The sequence below is a fragment of the Tupaia chinensis genome, unplaced genomic scaffold (assembly GCF_000334495.1).
Source record: "Tupaia chinensis unplaced genomic scaffold, TupChi_1.0 Scaffold141231_1, whole genome shotgun sequence".
NCBI lineage: Eukaryota > Metazoa > Chordata > Mammalia > Scandentia > Tupaiidae > Tupaia > Tupaia belangeri.
Window position 1 is genome coordinate 765,020 of NW_006201094.1, and position 18,536 is coordinate 783,555.

An 18,536-nucleotide genomic window follows, 5' to 3' on the forward strand; every position below is an offset into this window, starting at 1 on the left:
TAAAAAGATTAAGATGTTATAGTGGTGCCATTTAAATTCTGAAAGAAAATAATTTTCAGCCTAGATTTTCATGCCTAAGCAATTTATTGTTCATACATAAAGAGTGAAGATATTGTCACATATGGAAAGGTCCAGAAATGTTAACTACAATAGTTTCTCCTTATCAAGAGATCTGTTCCAGACCCCCTCCAGATGCCCAAAACTATGGCTAGTACTGAACAGATACTGTTTTATTCTATATAGTCACATATAACAAGGTTTAATTTATAAATTAGGCACCATAAGAGATTAACAACAATAATAAGATAAGACACTTATAATGTATACTATAGTAAAATGTGATCTCTGTTTCTCTCTTAAAATACCTTATCATCCTTCTTGCAATGAAGAAGGGATGGAGTGGGGCAGGGCAAGATTTTTTTTTTTTATGCTGTGGTATGTGATTTCAAATTATTAATTGTCTAGCTCTGGAATTACCTATTTTTTAAAAGAATTGTTTATTTAATTTTATTTATTATTATTATTATTTAATTTGCTATAGGATACATGCATTCATGAGAGAGAGAAAAAAATTGAGAAAGCAAGCCACCAGGTCCAGGACTCAAACCAGTCAGTTATGTGGGATTCCAGTGCCTTAATCACCATGCCACCAGCGGGCCCCTAGCTCTTGAATATTCTGTTAATTATTTTCAGATCATGGTCAGTTGTGAGTAACTGAAACTCCAGGATGTAAACCTACAACCTTCTCATGTGGGTTTAGCGTAACAGGGGATTGTGTTACCATGTGCCTCATCAATTCCCCCTTTTGCCCTCTTTAAGGATTTATGCAAAACACACACACACACAACCCTACATTGTACTTCAATGATGTTTAGGCAGGAATGAAAGTAAATATCTGTGTTTACTCTTTCATCCTTGCTTAGAAGTCTCTTTATTTTCAAAAGATACTAACAACCTTGTGGGAAGATCGTCTCAGCTCAGAAACCCTAGAGGTAAGACTCTCCCAGAGTTCTCAATAGTAGCAGCCAGGTCCTGGTCAAAGGATATAGAGTCAACCCTAAGGGGGTGGGGGTTACTTTACTATTCATTATTTTTTTAGGAAGCTACTGGAGAATGTATCCATCACAGTAAGGAGATAAACTCACAAAGAAATATACAGAGGATATCGAAAAACAGACCTAAGCATGAAGACCTTTAGAGATTTCCAGGGTTGGTGGAAAACCCTAGGATCAAACCAATACCCATGGCATAGAAGAAAAGGAGCATACACAGCACCAAGGCAGAAAGTTCCGAAAGAGATTTCTTCAAGAACCTGATAGAAGATAGATAGATATAGATAGATAGATATAGATATAGATATATGAATATCTTGAAATGAGATTCAGAAACTGACAGGGACTAGAAGTTAGTGAAAAGTATATAGAAAGCTAATCAACCATAATAAAAAAGAACTTGTAGGACAAAAATAAGAATAATCATAGATCAATTTGGCTTAGTCATAAAAAAGTATTCATATAATCATAACAATGTAACTACAAAATACTGATTTACCGGGACCAGCAGTTAGCGTAATTGCTATGTCGCTGGACTCCCATGTAGTCCACCGCGGTTCAAATCCCGGACCTGGCAGCTTGAACTCACGCTGGACGCATGTGTGTGTGTGCCCAAGATCCCGAGAGGAGAATGGAGGAGAAGGGATTGCGGTGTGGCCATCCCTCCTGGGGGGTGATTTCTCTCTGTCTCTGTCTGTCTGGCGAGTGCACGCGCCCTATAGCAAAAACCTCTCCAAAAAATAAAAAATAAAAATACTGATCTACCCAAAATAAGTGTCTCAGTCCTGGAATGGTGGTAGGATGGAAAGGATTCATGTTACGATAAGAATGTGACAGGGTGAAAGAGTTGAAAATGTTATTTCCCTGGTAGGACAGAAATAAACAGAGCTAAGAAACTGAGAGGTAGCAGGAGAGTGTGGTTTTGAATACAGAGGTAAATATCAAAGAGTTGGAAGTGACTGCCTCTGCAGAGGAAAAACATGGGAGCAGGGACAAGGAATCATCTTTGATAACATGAATTCTATAACTGTAACAAAAATAACAGCTAGAAAAAGGAAAAAGGGGGAGCCTGCAGGTGGCATGGTGGTGAAAGTGCTGGACATTCCCACATGGCTGATCGCAGTTCAAGTCCTAGACCTGGAGGCTCGCTTTCTCACTTTCCCTCTCTCTCTTGTTCTCTCTCTGTCTCTCTCTGGTCAAATTAAAATAAATGAATGAATAAATAAAATTAGATAAATAATTCTTTTTCAAAAAAGAAAAAGGAATAAATCACTTGGAGCTTTATGCATAACGGGGGGTATTTGCACTACTCTTGTTCTGAGAAACACTTCTGAAGGAATGAGTGTGACAGGAGACTGCACTGTGTCCCTGACACCCTCATGGCTTAGTAAAATATGATTCAGCGGTCAGTGGAGATTGAGAGCGGTTTCTCTGAGAACAGGCAAGGCTGTTTTTGCCATATGTCTAACTGCTTCTTGAATTTGTGAGATGAAAATCATCTGCATACCTTCATTTTCAAAATCTTGTTCAGTGATCTCTCACCATCCAGGCTGAGACCTCTACAGAAGGGGCTGTTCTAGATTTCAACCATTGGGTAAGGCTACCCAGTTGGGCAGGACACCCTCCTGGAAGCTCTAGGGCTTTGATGGAAAAGTGGTGTCTTTGTGTGGCTGCCGTATTTGACAGCTCTGTGTGGGGTTACCAATACAGGTTTAGACGGGAGGTGTCATGCTTGGACTTCGTCTAAACAATTAAGTAAACCTAAATCCATCAAACTCAACATCAATCCCTGCCTATGATGTTGTACTACAGATCATAATTTGTACTAGTTTTGAGATAGTTTTAAAAATAATAACTACATTTTATTTATTGTTTTAAGAGAGATTCTTTTCTATAGGGCGTGTGTACTCACCGGAGAGACAGAGAAAGAGAAACAAAACGTGAGATATCACCCCCCAAGGGGGGATGACCACACTGCAATCCCTTCTCCTCCCGTCTCCTCTGGGGATTTTGGGCATGCACACACATGTGCCCAGTGTAAATTTAAAACCACCAGGACTGAGACTTGAATTGTGGTTGACTATGTGGGAGTCCAGCAACGTAACTATTATGCCTTCTGCTGGTCCCATAGCTACATTTTATTTAGTGCTACTATATGCCAGGCAGTGTGGTAAGCACTGTCATGTATCACCTCATTTCATCCACAGCGCAACTCCATGAATAGGTCCTGCTATCACCTCCATTATATAGATATGAAAATCCGGGGTTAGGGAGATTGGGATCCTGGCCCAATGTCTTCAACTGGGAGGTGAGCAGACAAAAATCAAGATCAGAATTGGGCTCAAAAACTGCTCTTTGGCTTCTTAGGCTTCTCTAAAGAAAGGTAATCAGAATATCAAAATATAAAATTGAAGGAATGACATTTCAGGCAGCTCGGGGCACAGCAGCAATGTGCTACTTGAGCAACACTGGGTCCCTGTGGAAGATCATGAGTTTGGTTCCCCAGTAGACCTGTACGGTCTGAGTACACATGCCCATGACACTGGCGGACTGGGAGGGCCAGAGGTGTGGCAGGGAGTCATGGCATGAGACCCTGCTGAAGGTCCTTGTCTCTCTCTCTCTCACTGTAATGAAAGAAAGAAATTAATTTTAAGACTATGTGGGAGTCCAGCAACGTAACTATTATGCCTTCTGCTGGTCCCATAGCTACATTTTATTTAGTGCTACTATATGCCAGGCAGTGTGGTAAGCACTGTCATGTATCACCTCATTTCATCCACAGCGCAACTCCATGAATAGGTCCTGCTATCACCTCCATTATATAGATATGAAAATCCGGGGTTAGGGAGATTGGGATCCTGGCCCAATGTCTTCAACTGGGAGGTGAGCAGACAAAAATCAAGATCAGAATTGGGCTCAAAAACTGCTCTTTGGCTTCTTAGGCTTCTCTAAAGAAAGGTAATCAGAATATCAAAATATAAAATTGAAGGAATGACATTTCAGGCAGCTCGGGGCACAGCAGCAATGTGCTACTTGAGCAACACTGGGTCCCTGTGGAAGATCATGAGTTTGGTTCCCCAGTAGACCTGTACGGTCTGAGTACACATGCCCATGACACTGGCGGACTGGGAGGGCCAGAGGTGTGGCAGGGAGTCATGGCATGAGACCCTGCTGAAGGTCCTTGTCTCTCTCTCTCTCACTGTAATGAAAGAAAGAAATTAATTTTAAGAAAGGACTAAGAAGTGATGGGTGAGGTTGGAGGCAAGCATAGTTCTTACATGAGTCTTCATATATTTAAGGATAAAAGTTTGAAGAATTCATATAATGCTGTTGCAAAATGCGTGTATAGTAATGAATATGTGTATAGTATCTGCTCTGTCATTATAACCCTCAGACTTGATAACGAGTTACAATCTTCAGGGAGTCATTTTGTAAAAGTTTATTTATTCCTTCCATGAGACAGAGAAAGAAAAACAGAGAATATGGAAGACAGAGCAGTACCCCCAGAGTGTTCACACCACGGTCCACCCCAGCCTCAGCAGGCCCAGACTGTGACTGTGCACCAGGCGTGTTTAGGAAAGCCTCGGATGCAAACCTGGGACCGTCCCCTGTGGGTTCAGCATCACAGGGCATTGTATTCATTACCTTGGTGCTCCCGGCTGGCCCCAGGGATTCATTTTTAATCCTGACACATTTCAAAAGATCCTTTGGACTTTTCTTCTAAAACAAGAGCCTGTATGTTTCAATGCTAGAATTTCAGGGAGTTGAGAGCCAAAGTTGGACAGAAATAAAACTCACTGTTTTGGTAAGTAATGAAAGTGTGTCCACAGAAGAGGGTGGCAACAATTTTAGAGTGAAATACTGGACCATAGCATCCTCTGGCCACGGTAGTGTGCTTACAGGGGTGTCTTGTTCTGCACAGTAGATGTGTTCTTGAAAAGCTAGTGAATCATTGAAACGTGGTAAGTAGAATTGTATCCTGAATGCCCTGGGAGTTTAATTTTTAAAAGACAATCACATTAATCAATTTTCTTGGAAGATAAATAAAATTATACCAACATTACATAATTTTTAACAGGTTTCAACATTTTTCCTCCAAGCTTTCTTTCAGGACCTGAATTTCTTTCATGACCTTTCTTTCATTCACTGAATTCTATACCCAGTCCTATGTGCTTCAAGAAGGCACAGGCTGTCTTGTCACTACTACATTCAGCACTAGATCAGTGTCCAGCACAACCAATATCCACTAGATGGATGAATGAACCAAACCGTTTCATAGTCACTACATGTAAATTAATGACTCTCTACCTTTGCTTATACTGTTCCCTCCATCTGGAATGCTTTTCCCATGTTTTAGTTCCATTCCTTCTGCGAGAGTGGGAACAAAGGCCACTTGCCTCCCAGATCTAGAGTTCCAGTCTGTACCCACAGATGACATGTCAGTATCTGCTGTAATATGAGACGGCATCTACATTGTCTTATTTATTGCTTACAGACTTCACACTTAGCCAGAGCAATCTACACAGGAGATATTATGGTAAGAGTCAACTTGAAACGTAATCTAAATTTTCATATGCATTAGCAGCTGTCAGTTCTTCCTGGGTTTCTGTTTGTGTATATTCTCAGAAGCTAATTTATGAAGACTTGAGGTCAAAAGCTATGTCATTTTTCATTTCTAGATCCCATAACAAGCCATGTGCACGGCACAGATCACTGGATACATCCAGACGTGGGCCCTTGTGTAGACGAACTAGCCAGTGTGGTCGTGGGTAACACCCAGTGATTTTCTAGACGTGATCCTGTTCACTTCTTTAAACTATGGCATTTTCTCATGCAGATGCCAGATCTCTTATTCTGACATTTCCAAATAATCAACAAAATACACATCTATTTCTATAGCCAATACTCAAACGTAAGAGCAACTTTGACTAGGTGGTTCATACCAGTAGTTCTCAAAATGAACAGTGTCAGTAAGCCCTGGAATTTGCTAGTAATCCCAGACCTACTGGATCAGAGACTCTGGGGGTAAGGTGCATTGATTAGTGTTTTACTAAATCCACAATTTATTCTGATGCATACTTAAGTTTGGAAACTGATATAGACAACTGGTTAGTATGCTGTCCTGGCATGAATGATTGACTCCTTCCTGGACCTAACCAACAATGTCCACGCCCCTGTTATAATAGTTCTCTCTTCTGAGGAAACTGGATTTCATTTTAGGCCAAAAAGTGGGAACAAATCAGCAAAATTTTTATCCAAAATTTCAGTGGAGTAGCCAATTGATATTGCTACTCTTTAATGTTTATGGTATGACTTGAACCATTATATCCTTACTAGTGTTTTAGACTGTATATCACAGTTGTAGCATTCTGGTGATTCCAACTGGAGAAGAATAAATGAAACTCAATGAGATAAGATGAAAGATTAAAACCAATGAGAGCAGCAAGGGTCAGTCTAAAGAGAAGTATGGAGGAATCTAACCAATTCTAGGCCAATCTCAGCTGGTGTCAAATTAGGGAGGAGGGCCAATGATAAAGGAAAGAAAGGAATATGGGATTAAGATTAAGAAAGGTGGTGCCCTCTAGCATCCGGAGTAACCTGGTGATACTTCAGAAAGGTGCATGTGCGGCATGTGAAGAATACCAAGAGCTGCCTCTAGTTCTGTACAGAGGGACTAATCTGATAGTGGGGAGTCCAGGGCCAGAACCCAACTCCATCCTGAAGCAGAGAAAGAAGAAAGCCTCAGAATACTTACTATGTATTTCTTCCTTTTGTCTCATTAATCCTGAAGGAGTGCTGCTGTATAAATTAGGAAGCAAGGACACAGAAATATATCTTGTCCAGCTTACAAAGATGAAAACGTGGCTAGTTATGTGTCTGATTTCAAGTCTGGTGATCTCTGACCACACCCATGAACTTCCCAGAGAAGCAGGACAGCAGTTCACGGTGAGGCTTGGAACAGGTGCGACAATCCCACAGCTCAGTAAACCCCTGCTGGAAGGAAGTTAGTTCCCCGGGCAGCATCCGAGATCTCCATGAATTCCCAAGTCTGGTTCTCACTGGCACAGAGCTTGGAGGAGATTAATGTTGCAGAAATTGGGAATCCTAAAGATGAATAAAAGCTAGACATACACAGCTGGACTGACTTTTCAGTAACAAAGGCAGGTTGATGGATTTACCAGATTAGAGCAAAGTACGTATATGAGGAGATTTCAAAAAGTTTGTGGGGAAAATGCAATTACAGTACGAGCTTATTTTAGTACCCCCCCCAAAAAAAGTTGAAAGGTATGCATAGTTTTTTCACAATATGCATTTGCTGTGACCTTTTTGAAGACTTCTCATATACCTTAAATGTTCAGTAGCAGTTAAGTTCACAGACTCTGGAACCAGTGTGCAGCTTACGAGCTGTGCGACGTGGACAAGTCATTAATGTCTGTGTGCCTGGGTTTTTCAATGCTTAAAGTAAGGATGACAATAGTGCCTGCTTCACTGGTTTGTTAGGAGGATTAAATGAGTAAACATATAAAACACAGTGCCTAATACATAGTAAAAGCATTATTTCAAAAGACTCGGTCGTCTTTTCAAATGTCCTTTCAATGTCTGACATAAATAAAGCATGAAACCATGAAGGATGAAGAGATTTACTTAAGTTTAAGCAGATCTGCTTAACAGTTTATAACCAGCCCAATACCTAAGCTTTACTGGAAATGAAAAACAAAAACAAAAAAAGGTATAAAAAGGGGCCACTGGCAGCAGGGGAAATGCCCTGGGCAACTGACACACATGGAAAGGCTCCGGGCTGGCAGAAGATCTTCCTGAACTCACCAGGCTCATGTGTGCCCGTGATCTGGGTTGACTGCAGCTGGAGGTAGATTATAGTATGAAAGCCCTTTTGGGGGCCTGTCTGTTTTGTTTATTGAAAAAGAAAACAAACTTTTAAAAAAGAAAAAAAAAGATAAGATATTGGGAAAAAGATAAAAGGTCACTCATAATTTAATCATCATTATTCAGTATCACCACTTTTGGCATATTACTACCTACTATGTGTCCAGACAGAAAAATGTTATATCATGGTAAACAGAGCACATATTCGCACTGACTGGTCTCTGTAGTTAGCATATGTCAAAAATACTTCTGATTATAACTCACACTCATGAACATGTTAAATGCTGTTAAATGTTCCACCATTTTTCATTCTTCCCATAATCAAGAAATTCAGCTTATTAACTATGAAACTGTTAGACTCTGGATGACTTTCATCCCAAAACAAGAAATGCTTCTTCTATCTACACTGATCAGTAGCTAATGAAATACTGGAAAAGATAGCTATTGATTTTTAAATGATTCAAGACAATAAAGGACTGATTGCAATAATTTTTAATAATATATTACTAATGATTGATAACTAAAAGAAAATAAAATTTTTCACATTTGGACTACAAAGCATTATTCTGTGAGTCTTTTTTCTTTTTTCTTTTCTTTTTTTCTTTTTAGCAGAGGCTGGATAGGGCTGGGAGAGAGAAGAAAACCTTATCTACCAAATCAACTTCATGTATGAATGATATATAAATAAACTAATCTTAACTATAAAGAGAACACATATGGGAATTTTAAAAAAAGATGTTATAAAAACATACATAATGTGCAATCTGCTGAGCAAGAATGCCACCACATTAGCCAGAGAGACAGGCGGGAACAAGCAGTCAACCATAAATCATTAAACGAACATACCCACTGCACTCCCTAGGTAAATATCCCACAAATGCTGCTTTGGACAATCCCAGACATAAAAACAATAAAAAAATTCAAAAAAAATCTAGCGTCTATTCTACCCTTTTTACACAGATGAAGATTGAAACCAGAGAAAGAAATGGATCAGCTCAAATTCACATAATGAATTGGGGCAGGAATCAGAATTTAAATCTAGGTCTCTGGTTTCCCAAGCCTGGATCTTTTCCACAGGGCCACTACAGCCAGCCCTCAACCCAAACATGTACCTGTGACCTAAATGTGGTTACGGTCATGCCATTATTAAAGTTTAGCCAAGCAGCAATTTTCCCCAGTCTTAGTGCTTTCTCACTCAGAATTGAATTAGTTGCTCAACCAGTTACAAACCAAACAAACTCAGCGACACAGTTCACACTAAAAAGCCAGCTCAAAACTACATTGGGCCCTTAAAAATTGATGTGGTAATTATGACCACACTATTTTATGTTCTACAGACGTCAAGCCTAAAGACGAGCAGGAAGAGTACAAACAAGCTGAAAAAGCAGTTTCTTGGTAATAAGAAAATAAAAATCAATAGGCAAATAGAGTTATAAAGAAAAAAATATTAGAACACTGAGCTCCAGAGAAGAAAAAGATTTTCCTCAAGGTTCTTCCAAAAACAGGTTCCTCTGTATAAACAGAGGGACCAGAACCTGAACCCGGGCTTTCCAGCATTTCATCTAATATCAATTTCCCTTCATCAGAACATGCACCATGCCTATTCCATGCCTCAGAGTACCATGTCAGTGTCCAATTTCATAATCCTACCAGTAGGAATACCTCTGTTTGAAAAGTTCAGTTTTACAACATCAAACCAACAGTAAGAACTGTTGATCACATCAAGCAACAATTGCCTCATTTCAAAAGACTGATCCTGATTAGCCCACGTCCCTGCATTGGCTCTCTCCCTCACGGCTGTATTATTAAAGGTATGATCAGTTTGCTTTCTCTGAAGATGTTGATGCAGAATTTATAGGTTAAGAGTATCCATGTCATCTCATTTTGAATTACTCGTAGACTTGCAAATAAAGCGTGAGTTACGTGGCTACCTTTATCTTCATACATACACAATTTTTCATGTTACATTTCAGGAGAAAGAAAGAAGTAAACCAAATTCAATCTTAAGAAATGCTGGAAATGTGGCAAACATTTTGAAATCAAAGAACTTTCAGCGAAAACAGCTTTAAGAATCTAATTTTAAACTTCTGTGATTTTTGCCATTAAAAGGATCATTCAATGTGCCTTGTATGACCGTCTACTTGTATACCATCTAAATCCAATTTAGTATGTGAATGAGAGACTGAAGACAGAAAACACCCCAACCTATTTTAGAAGCAGAATCCTATCTCATTTCATTTTCCAGGTTGCTAACTAGCAGTTTCTCAGTTTTCCCTATGTTGATGTCCGTTTGACGTTGTTAGTAGTTGAGGGTTGAGAAAATCCTGATTGTTTCACATAGGTAATAAAGTAGAGATGGGGTAGGAAGAGGTTGAGGTTGCTGCCTCCTCTGCCTGCCTGTTAAGGTCATCTTTGATGTGTTTAATTGCCTTCTGAATGGGCTCGGAAAGCTTCTAGAATTTTTTTTTCCAATGTAGTCCTTTTGGGTTGCTTCTCAGACTAATGGACAGTCCATAAACATGAGAGAAACAAAAACCTACCCACATGGAGCAGCTTCCCTTTACTTCCTTTATGTAGTTTAAAGCCCCACTTTCAATAATCTGAGCTTTCTGAATCATTGAGGATGGGGTTGTTTCAGGTTAAAAAAAAAGTTCCATGAAAGGCAACAGGTGTGCTTTGGGACTCCTGCCAAGCTACTAGAGTTGCATTGCAGCAACTAAATATTGTGACTTGGCCAGGGGACAGTCCCACATTCCCAAAGACAAAGAGACAGGGACGATTGCAAAAACTAACAGGAGGGATGAGCACACTAAAATTAGAATGACAGACGCAAATCCTGGGGAAAAAATCCTAGCGTGCTCTGCATACAAGGAGGCCAGTAAGGAGAGGATGAAGATGGTGGGGAGACAGACATGTGATCCTGGCCTCCGTCTCTAGCCATCCATTTTCAACCCCAAGCCTGTAGTAGAGGCATTAAGTCTATCTTCTGTACACGTTACTCTCTTAACATGAAAGAGGATGATAGTAGAAGACAAGGCCTGGCCGTGGGAGTCCTGCGGTGTTCCTAGTAAAGGAGCACAGGTATGTGTGCTAGCTTTGTAGTAACCGCCCTGCAGCTCATCTGCTAACTCACAGTTGAGTGCGCACGGCCTAGTCACCTGAGCGCGTCTTCAACTGCTGTCTTACGTAGCCTGGATGGCCCCGGATTCTGATGTAGACCCCTGACTGAGAACTACTGTCGGCCAAAATTCACATAGTCTACGTTTTAAACCCACCTGAGGCATAAATAATACTCAGTCTAATGACTGTCCAACCACAAACCCACAGATACTGTGTAACTGCCTTGAAAAATAAGTCCTATCAACAATAGAGACAAATTCAGGTTCCGGAGAAGTTATTATCAAAAATGTAGATAAGCATAAAAGGAATTCCTTTAGATGAATTAAAGCCTTTGAGAAAGTCAATGAAAATGATTTATCGAGTGTCTATATCGTCGGCTTGATGCTAAACTATAAAGACGGCATTAAGTTTCTATGCTCCAGGATCTCACAGTCTAGCAAAAGGACAAACATGGGTAATAAAGACGGAATTCAGACTAAGATGATAAAGAATTCGAAGTGAATTTTAATGAAGTGAATTTTATTTCATAAGCATGATATTATCGAATGGGACTCCGGGTGGATACAGTAAGCTTATTTTACAACAAAGATGAGTTACCTTACTTTTTCTAAGCCTCTGTTTTGTTACCTAAAAAATGAAGTTAAAACACTTAATCACAACATTTTAAGGGAGATAACATATCTTAAAATCCCTTTGAAAAAAGTATGAAGTATCTCATGAACGTAATGTATGGCTGTTACTATGTGAAAATGCGGGAAACCCGATATAAACAAACACAATAAACCGCTATCCGGCACTTAGTAGGCATAAAACACCACACCCAACAGAACTGGTTTTTTGGAAATTTATGGGATAAGGAAATGGCAAATAACTCACTGGTTACTCCTAGGCTCATTGCTGAGGCTAACAAGCCTTAAAATAGCCATCTAAGGCAGGCAGTAAGTTACTAGCTGGGTGGCTAGTCAGTCAGAACAGTTTTAGAGCAGGTACACAGCTGGGGTGCAAATATTCTCCCACACAATGATTTTGTTTAAGGAAACTGAAGGGGGAACAAAAGACAGGCATCACTGAGGTGGAGTGTGAGGTTCTCCTCGGAGGTCATTAGTCGCTGCAGGACCTTGTAGTCTAGCCTCCTGGGTAACCTACTAGAACTCCGAAAGCTGAATGGAGGAGACACAGACGATGTTTGAAATACAGACAGCTCTCCTGCAACTTTCGAGCCTGCGCACGCATAAGCTCCTGTTGATGTCTCTATCCTTTGCATTTAATAATGTACCTGGAACAATGTAGTAACTAAGTACGTATTTTTTTTTTTACTAACTATGTAATTTGAAGTAAATGAACTGAACCTTCTTCAATATTTAACAATCTTGAGACCCAAAGAAAGAAAGCCATTTGTCCAAAGTTACACCATTAGAACTGGGGTAGTAACTTGGATCACCTATGTCAAACACCTATGCTATAAATGGTGATTTTTACCATATTATATTTTACTTATCCCACCACAATGGCCTCAGTGTTTTGTTGTCATTTAACCACAAAGTAGCTTTTCACTTTGTAGTTCTGCTTAATGAATGCATAGACATTTCCTTTCTCCCCTGCAGGTGAACCATCCATTGAAACCCAGAGCAGAGAACTGGATCTTCACTGGGAACACATGAAGAGCTCTCTATTGAGAAAGCAGGTCAGGTGACTGCCCTTTATGTTCTAGAATCAAACTGATGTTTCTGGGAGCAATCCTGGTGGGCAAAACTTCTTTCATCTCTCCCAATATGTAAAGTTTTCTTCATGTGCTAATGAGGCATGACAAACTAGTTAAAGCGATTCGACTTGATACATGTGATCTGATGCCCTACTATGTAAACTAAGACATTCTGTCTGATGTAGACACCCAGGTGGCTGCAGAAATGTCGGAGGCTCATAGTGTGCCCACAAGAAAGGTAAACGATTCGTGGAGATAGGGGAACAAGATCTGCAAGGTCGAAGATTGCATCTTAGTTTTCTTTTTACTCTCAAAACTAAGCACATGGGGCGCATAGGAGGGGCTTAATAAATATTTGTTTAAATAAGGCACGTAAAGATTACAATGCTGACTGTCAGGAATGCAAAATGTAGGAGACGAGTACCTAAGTTGCATAAAATACTGGGTCGTCGGGAAAGTCGTGTTGTATTTTAATGCATCACGGCTTTCCCGGCAACCTAACATTCTGACGTTATACTAATTCAGTGTGGAAAGTCAGGAAAGATTTTAGGGAACAAGAGACACACCAAAAGAATCTCAAAAGAGTTGAACAGAGAAGTACGGCAAGGGGTTAAAGCTACATTCGCTCTTAGAATGTGACTCGATTTAAGCAATCTAATTTCATCACTTTATCGTGGATTAACAGCAGGACATTTTCAGGAGCTCCAAACAAACTTAGAGGATAAATCTTTAAAATAATTGGGGTTAAAAGTAAAGGGCTTAGGAAGGAGTCAAGAGGGTAATCAAAAGTGAGTCTATTTTCTGATCTAACCTGGAAGGATGTGATTTCTTTTCCATTTCATCTCTGTTCTTCTCAAAACCAACCACAAGACTGAGAACATGATCATATATCTCCATGAGACTACATACTGATTAGTTTAATGATATCAAAAACTTCTCTGTTGAGGTGGCTGAAGTGGTGGCCTTCTCAGGTGCGAGCAGTTCTCTAAGATCTAGGCCTGTGCTTCTGAAACTTTGGCTTTCACCAGCATATGCAAATGACCATGAGAGCTTGCTAAAGTCCAGATTTGACTTATTAAGTCTGGGGTAGGGCATGAGAGTCTGCATTTCTAACAGGTTCCGAAAGGAGGCCAAAGCTTCTTGTCTGTAGCACACCAGTAGTAAGGATCTACGTCAAGAGTTCATCTGACTGGCTAACACTTGGGGAACTATTTAAAAAAACACCTATTTCCAGGTTTCACCCCCAAACCAATGAAACGCTAGGGGAGTGATCTTTATATTTGAAAAGCTCTACCGTTATTTCAACAGGTCATGTGCCAGCCTGAGGTTGAGAACCTAGCTAGACAAAGAAAGATGCGCTACAGATGGGGGGAGGAGAGTAAATACACAGATGACGGAGCCTCCTTCCTCACTCTTCTAAATCAAAGATTCTCTCATTTGAATGTGCTTACAAATTATCTAGCCATTTTTTTAAAAAAAAATCAATTTCATATTCAATATACCTGGAGTAAAAATCAAGATTTTGTAGTTCTAAAAAGGTAGTCTGCAAATCACATTTTGATTTTCAAGAGCCTAATCAATGCTGCATTTGGAGGCCTCTAAAAACAAACAAACAAGCAAACAAACAAACAAACAACAAACCAGGCCAGCAGGTGGCGTGCAGGTTAAGACACTGAGTCCCACATGGCCGACTCCGCGGTTTCAGTCCGGAATGTGGAGGCTTGAAAATCACGCCAGGCACATGTACAGCATGCCCCCAATCCCAAGAGACTGGAGAAGGGATTGCAGTATGATCGTTCCTCTGTAGGTGGGGGGTGATTTTTCACTTTCTCTCTGTTTCTTTCTGGCAAGCACATGTGCCCTATAGCAAAAACTTAAACAAACAAGAAAAACAACAAAAAATACCGTATGGCTTTCTTCGGCCTCAACATTCTAACCTAATTGGTATGGGAAGTGACCCCAGTATGAGGATGTTTAAAAAGCAGACAAGGTGACTCTAAAGTGCAGCAAAGTTTATGAACCAGTGGTCTACATACCAAATAGTTTAAAGTCATTTAAGAATTTCGAGTCCTTGGGGTTTGTGGAACCCATAAGTCACAAACTCTGTCAAAGCTGTTCAGACCGCAGCAAATCGCTGAGGCAACATAAATTACCATGAGGAATAAAGATCACCAAAATAGATCAAGTGACTTATTTTTCTCTCCTAGTTTCTCTGGTTGACAGGAGGTAATAAGTAAGGAAGCAAAAATAAAAAATAAAAAAGAGATCTAGTCGTAGATAAAGTTCTACTTGCTGGATACACTGGACAAGGGTCCTAAGAAAGGTTTTCAAATCCTACAGGTAATGTGAAGGTTGTCAAATGCTAGGGACAGGATTCAATATTAAATGAGCCATTATATATATATTTTTTCTGGGACAGAGAGCTCCTGAACTCACAACTGAATCACGCAATAAGATTCTTTGACTCTATCTTAAAAGAATTTCCAATAAGGTGTGTGTGAGTGTGCGTGTGAGTTTGTACTTATATTTGAGACTGTCTTCCTAGAATTAGATTTGAATCCTGGGGAAAGGAGTTTGTACATGGCAGCATACAGTATGAAGAATGTACCAATTAGGATGAAATATGGAAATACACTCATCTTAATGCACTGGTTTCTTTTCTATAGAATAGAATTTTAAGTTAGCTACCATTTTTAGCGGTGCCATTTGCATCAGCTTAGAAAGTGAGGCCAATGTATAAGTAATTAGCCATTTCTTAATGTGATTGCTAACTGGCTAACTCAGCTTTGTAAGGGAAGTCTGGGAACTCACAAACATAAAGACTCTTATCATATCTTTGTCCAAGGCAATTATGGAACTCTTGCAAAATGACCACAATATTGGCTCATGGCAAAAGTCTTCCTTGCCTTTGGGACAGCGCTGTGATTCACTGTACAACTGCTGTCTAGACTGACATAGAACTTCTGGCCTGACTCTTCTCAGATGTATTTCTGAACTCCCAAGACCAGCAAATGGCTAGACCTCTGCCGTTATCCACCGGAGATATAACCTTCTGGAACTCTGAGTGACATGTAGCATATTTTTATGGGCAACAAAAGGAAATGAAAGATTATCACTGAGAGATACATTCTCTTTTTACCATGGGCCAGAAACTAGTGTATAAATGAGAGGCAAAGTATTATCAAGAACCCTTGCCAAGTAAGCAAATTTAATGACCAAATACCAGGTGTCATTGAAACACAGAAAACTGTTTCATAGTAAAGTAATGCTCTTACTGTTACTAACCTTGTGTTCCATAAGTTCTCAGTCAATTACACCATTACAGACTTTTATGAGTTAAGGAAGACTGGCTTTTGCTTTAAAATTATTCTGTAATAGAGTTAATGACGATAAGCCTTATGTAGATTTAAAAACATAGGTTCTCTCATGAATGTATATTGTTGTCCGACATGGAGCTATCACTGATTCACAAGAATAATTTCTCTAAATTGAACATTGTCAGCTAGTCTTAATCTGTGTCAAATTAGTTCTTTTCATACAGTACATGCTTATGTTCGAATATTTAAAATCTACAAATCAAATACTTAACCTACACTATTAAATACATAGCTGCTATCGTTCAACGTTCTCATTTTATTAATCAGCCCAGAAATAGGTAACCCACCACCACTCCCTGACCCTAAGTACATTACCACAGTGACTGACATTCCTGGTTTAAAAATAAAACCTTGTTTCAAATATAGCTTCTCGAGTTCTGGGTAATGAATATAGTTTCATAAAAGTTGACATCATTTCTTCGGATTTCACCAGAATTCAATTCATCTGCTCTTCCTACTGGATATCTGACCACATCTCTCCAGGCGCTCCCAACCTGGTGGGCGTTCTGAGGAGCAGGAAGAGACCTGCATAGATGGGGTTAAATCCACAGGCTATGTAATCTTACAATTTCAGTAGTCATTCTGTTTATGTGCGCTAGACATGCCGTCCAGGAGTTGATTTTCCCAGTTCACCATCCAGGTGTTCTGTGTGCATTATGCAGATCTGCTCATGAGGAGAATATTCGCATGTACATGCCCAGAACTAGTAAATGCATCATGCTCCATGCTCAGCAGGACTCTGATACACCTCTTAGAGGTCAGTTCTAACGCACACTGTTTCAAATAGACCCAATTTCTTTGCTGATACAGATTCAAAATGCAGTAGGATGTGGTCATACACACCCAGAAATACCATCTTCATCGGGTGGGGGGTGGAGAAATCCAAACCTCTATTTTTTTTTTTTTTTTAGCAATGCATTATTGGATATCCGATACAAACGTGCCTGTCAGCAATCCTAACGCCAATGAAATAAATGCGAGCCCATCCATTACACAGAAGGGAAATAGCTTTACCAACACATCTCTCCTCCCCCCTCCTTGGGGGGGTATTCCCTTCCCCCCTTCAAAAAAAAAAAAAAACTCATCAAAATTCGCTACGCAACTGATAGAGTTTTAAACGCTGCCTTCTAAGCTCCCCCCTTCAAAAAAAAAAAAAAAACTCATCACACTTCGCTACGCAACTGATAGAGTATTAAACGCTGTCTTCTAAGCTGTGGGAGTTAAAAAGAAGTCGCCTTTCTGCCACACTCGTCTGATGCTGCAACGGACATAGCATCTCCTCCTCCTATCGACCTCGTATGATGCTGGCTTCTCGAGCACTGCAGTCCCCTCGCTGAGAACTGCCCTGGCCACACGCACATGCAGCGGGAAGTCCCCCGGTGGGCACGGCCACATACCTTTGCTCTCCATTTCGGTCCCTTTCGAGTGCTGGTAAGTTCAATGGAAGTTGGCCGGAAGATGAGGGCCCGCTTCGGATTCCCAAATCTGGGAAGCCAATCTGATGATTTCGCTTGTACTTCCTTCCTTCCCCACGGGCTTCCTGAAAGATGGGATTTCTTAAACCTTGAAGCTGCAATCAGCCACCAAAGGACACTTATGAGAGCAGCATGGGATTGCCTTTATGGGGAATGGGTTGCGACGCGCATCTGATACGCAAATGCATGCACAGTGCCCGCTCAGGGTTTTTGTTTGTTGTATTACCTGGGTCTGGAAGCAGCGAGCAGGAGCTGTCCTCCGAGCGTGGTGCTGCAGGTGTAGTGACAGATCATCCCACTTTGCTCTCTGGATGTACAGATTTGCATGGGCGCTGGCACGCATGCGCAGGGCGTCCCTCCTCCCCTTTTCACCGCCTCCCGCTCCCCCGCCCCCTTCGCTTCCCTCCCCAATACGGTCCTCAGTTATCCCAGCTGAAGAGCTGTAGCATTCGGTCACAGGGAAGCGCTGCTAAAAATAAACGCCGGACCGGATTTTCCTCTGCAAGCTAGAAAATGGATTGGACTAGGACTGTGCATCCACCCCATACGATGTTCCAGGATGGATTACCGAAGCCTTATAAGAGGCATCATTTCCGAGCTGGGTATGATTTTTTTCAGAAGGCAGAGAGAGAGGAGGGAGGAAGAGGGATCCACGGATTCTGTTTAGTGGTCATAATGTGGTTTCTCTTCCTAGTTGCTGCAGTAACTTTCCAGGTATCTGCTTTCCTCTTAGCCCCCAACTGACCACATTTTTCTTTACATCCCCATATTTGTTTTTTTGTTTGTTTGTTTGTTTGTTTGTTTGTTTTGTTTTGTTTTTTCAGGGGCAGGATGGGAGTACTCCTGGAGCTGTCAAAGGTTAATACTCTTCCACGTCTTTGCTACTCAGACTGGGGTTGTCCCTACCTGAAATTCCTTTGGCCTC

At 40.6% G+C, this 18,536-nt stretch overlaps 1 protein-coding gene across 1 annotated transcript in view; it reads right to left on the reverse strand.

Moving 5' to 3' along the window:
• FGF12 (fibroblast growth factor 12) overlaps positions 1–17,940 on the reverse strand; it is a 675,226-nt gene extending 657,286 nt beyond the window's left edge. The window contains exons 1-2 of the mRNA XM_006162955.3: positions 17,838–17,940; positions 17,534–17,676 (exon numbers count right to left, since the gene is read on the reverse strand). Coding sequence (XP_006163017.1) covers positions 17,534–17,546 — 13 coding nt within the window. The 5' untranslated portion in view covers positions 17,547–17,676; positions 17,838–17,940. The remainder of the gene's footprint in view (positions 1–17,533; positions 17,677–17,837) is intronic.
• Positions 17,941–18,536: the final 596 nt, after the last annotated feature.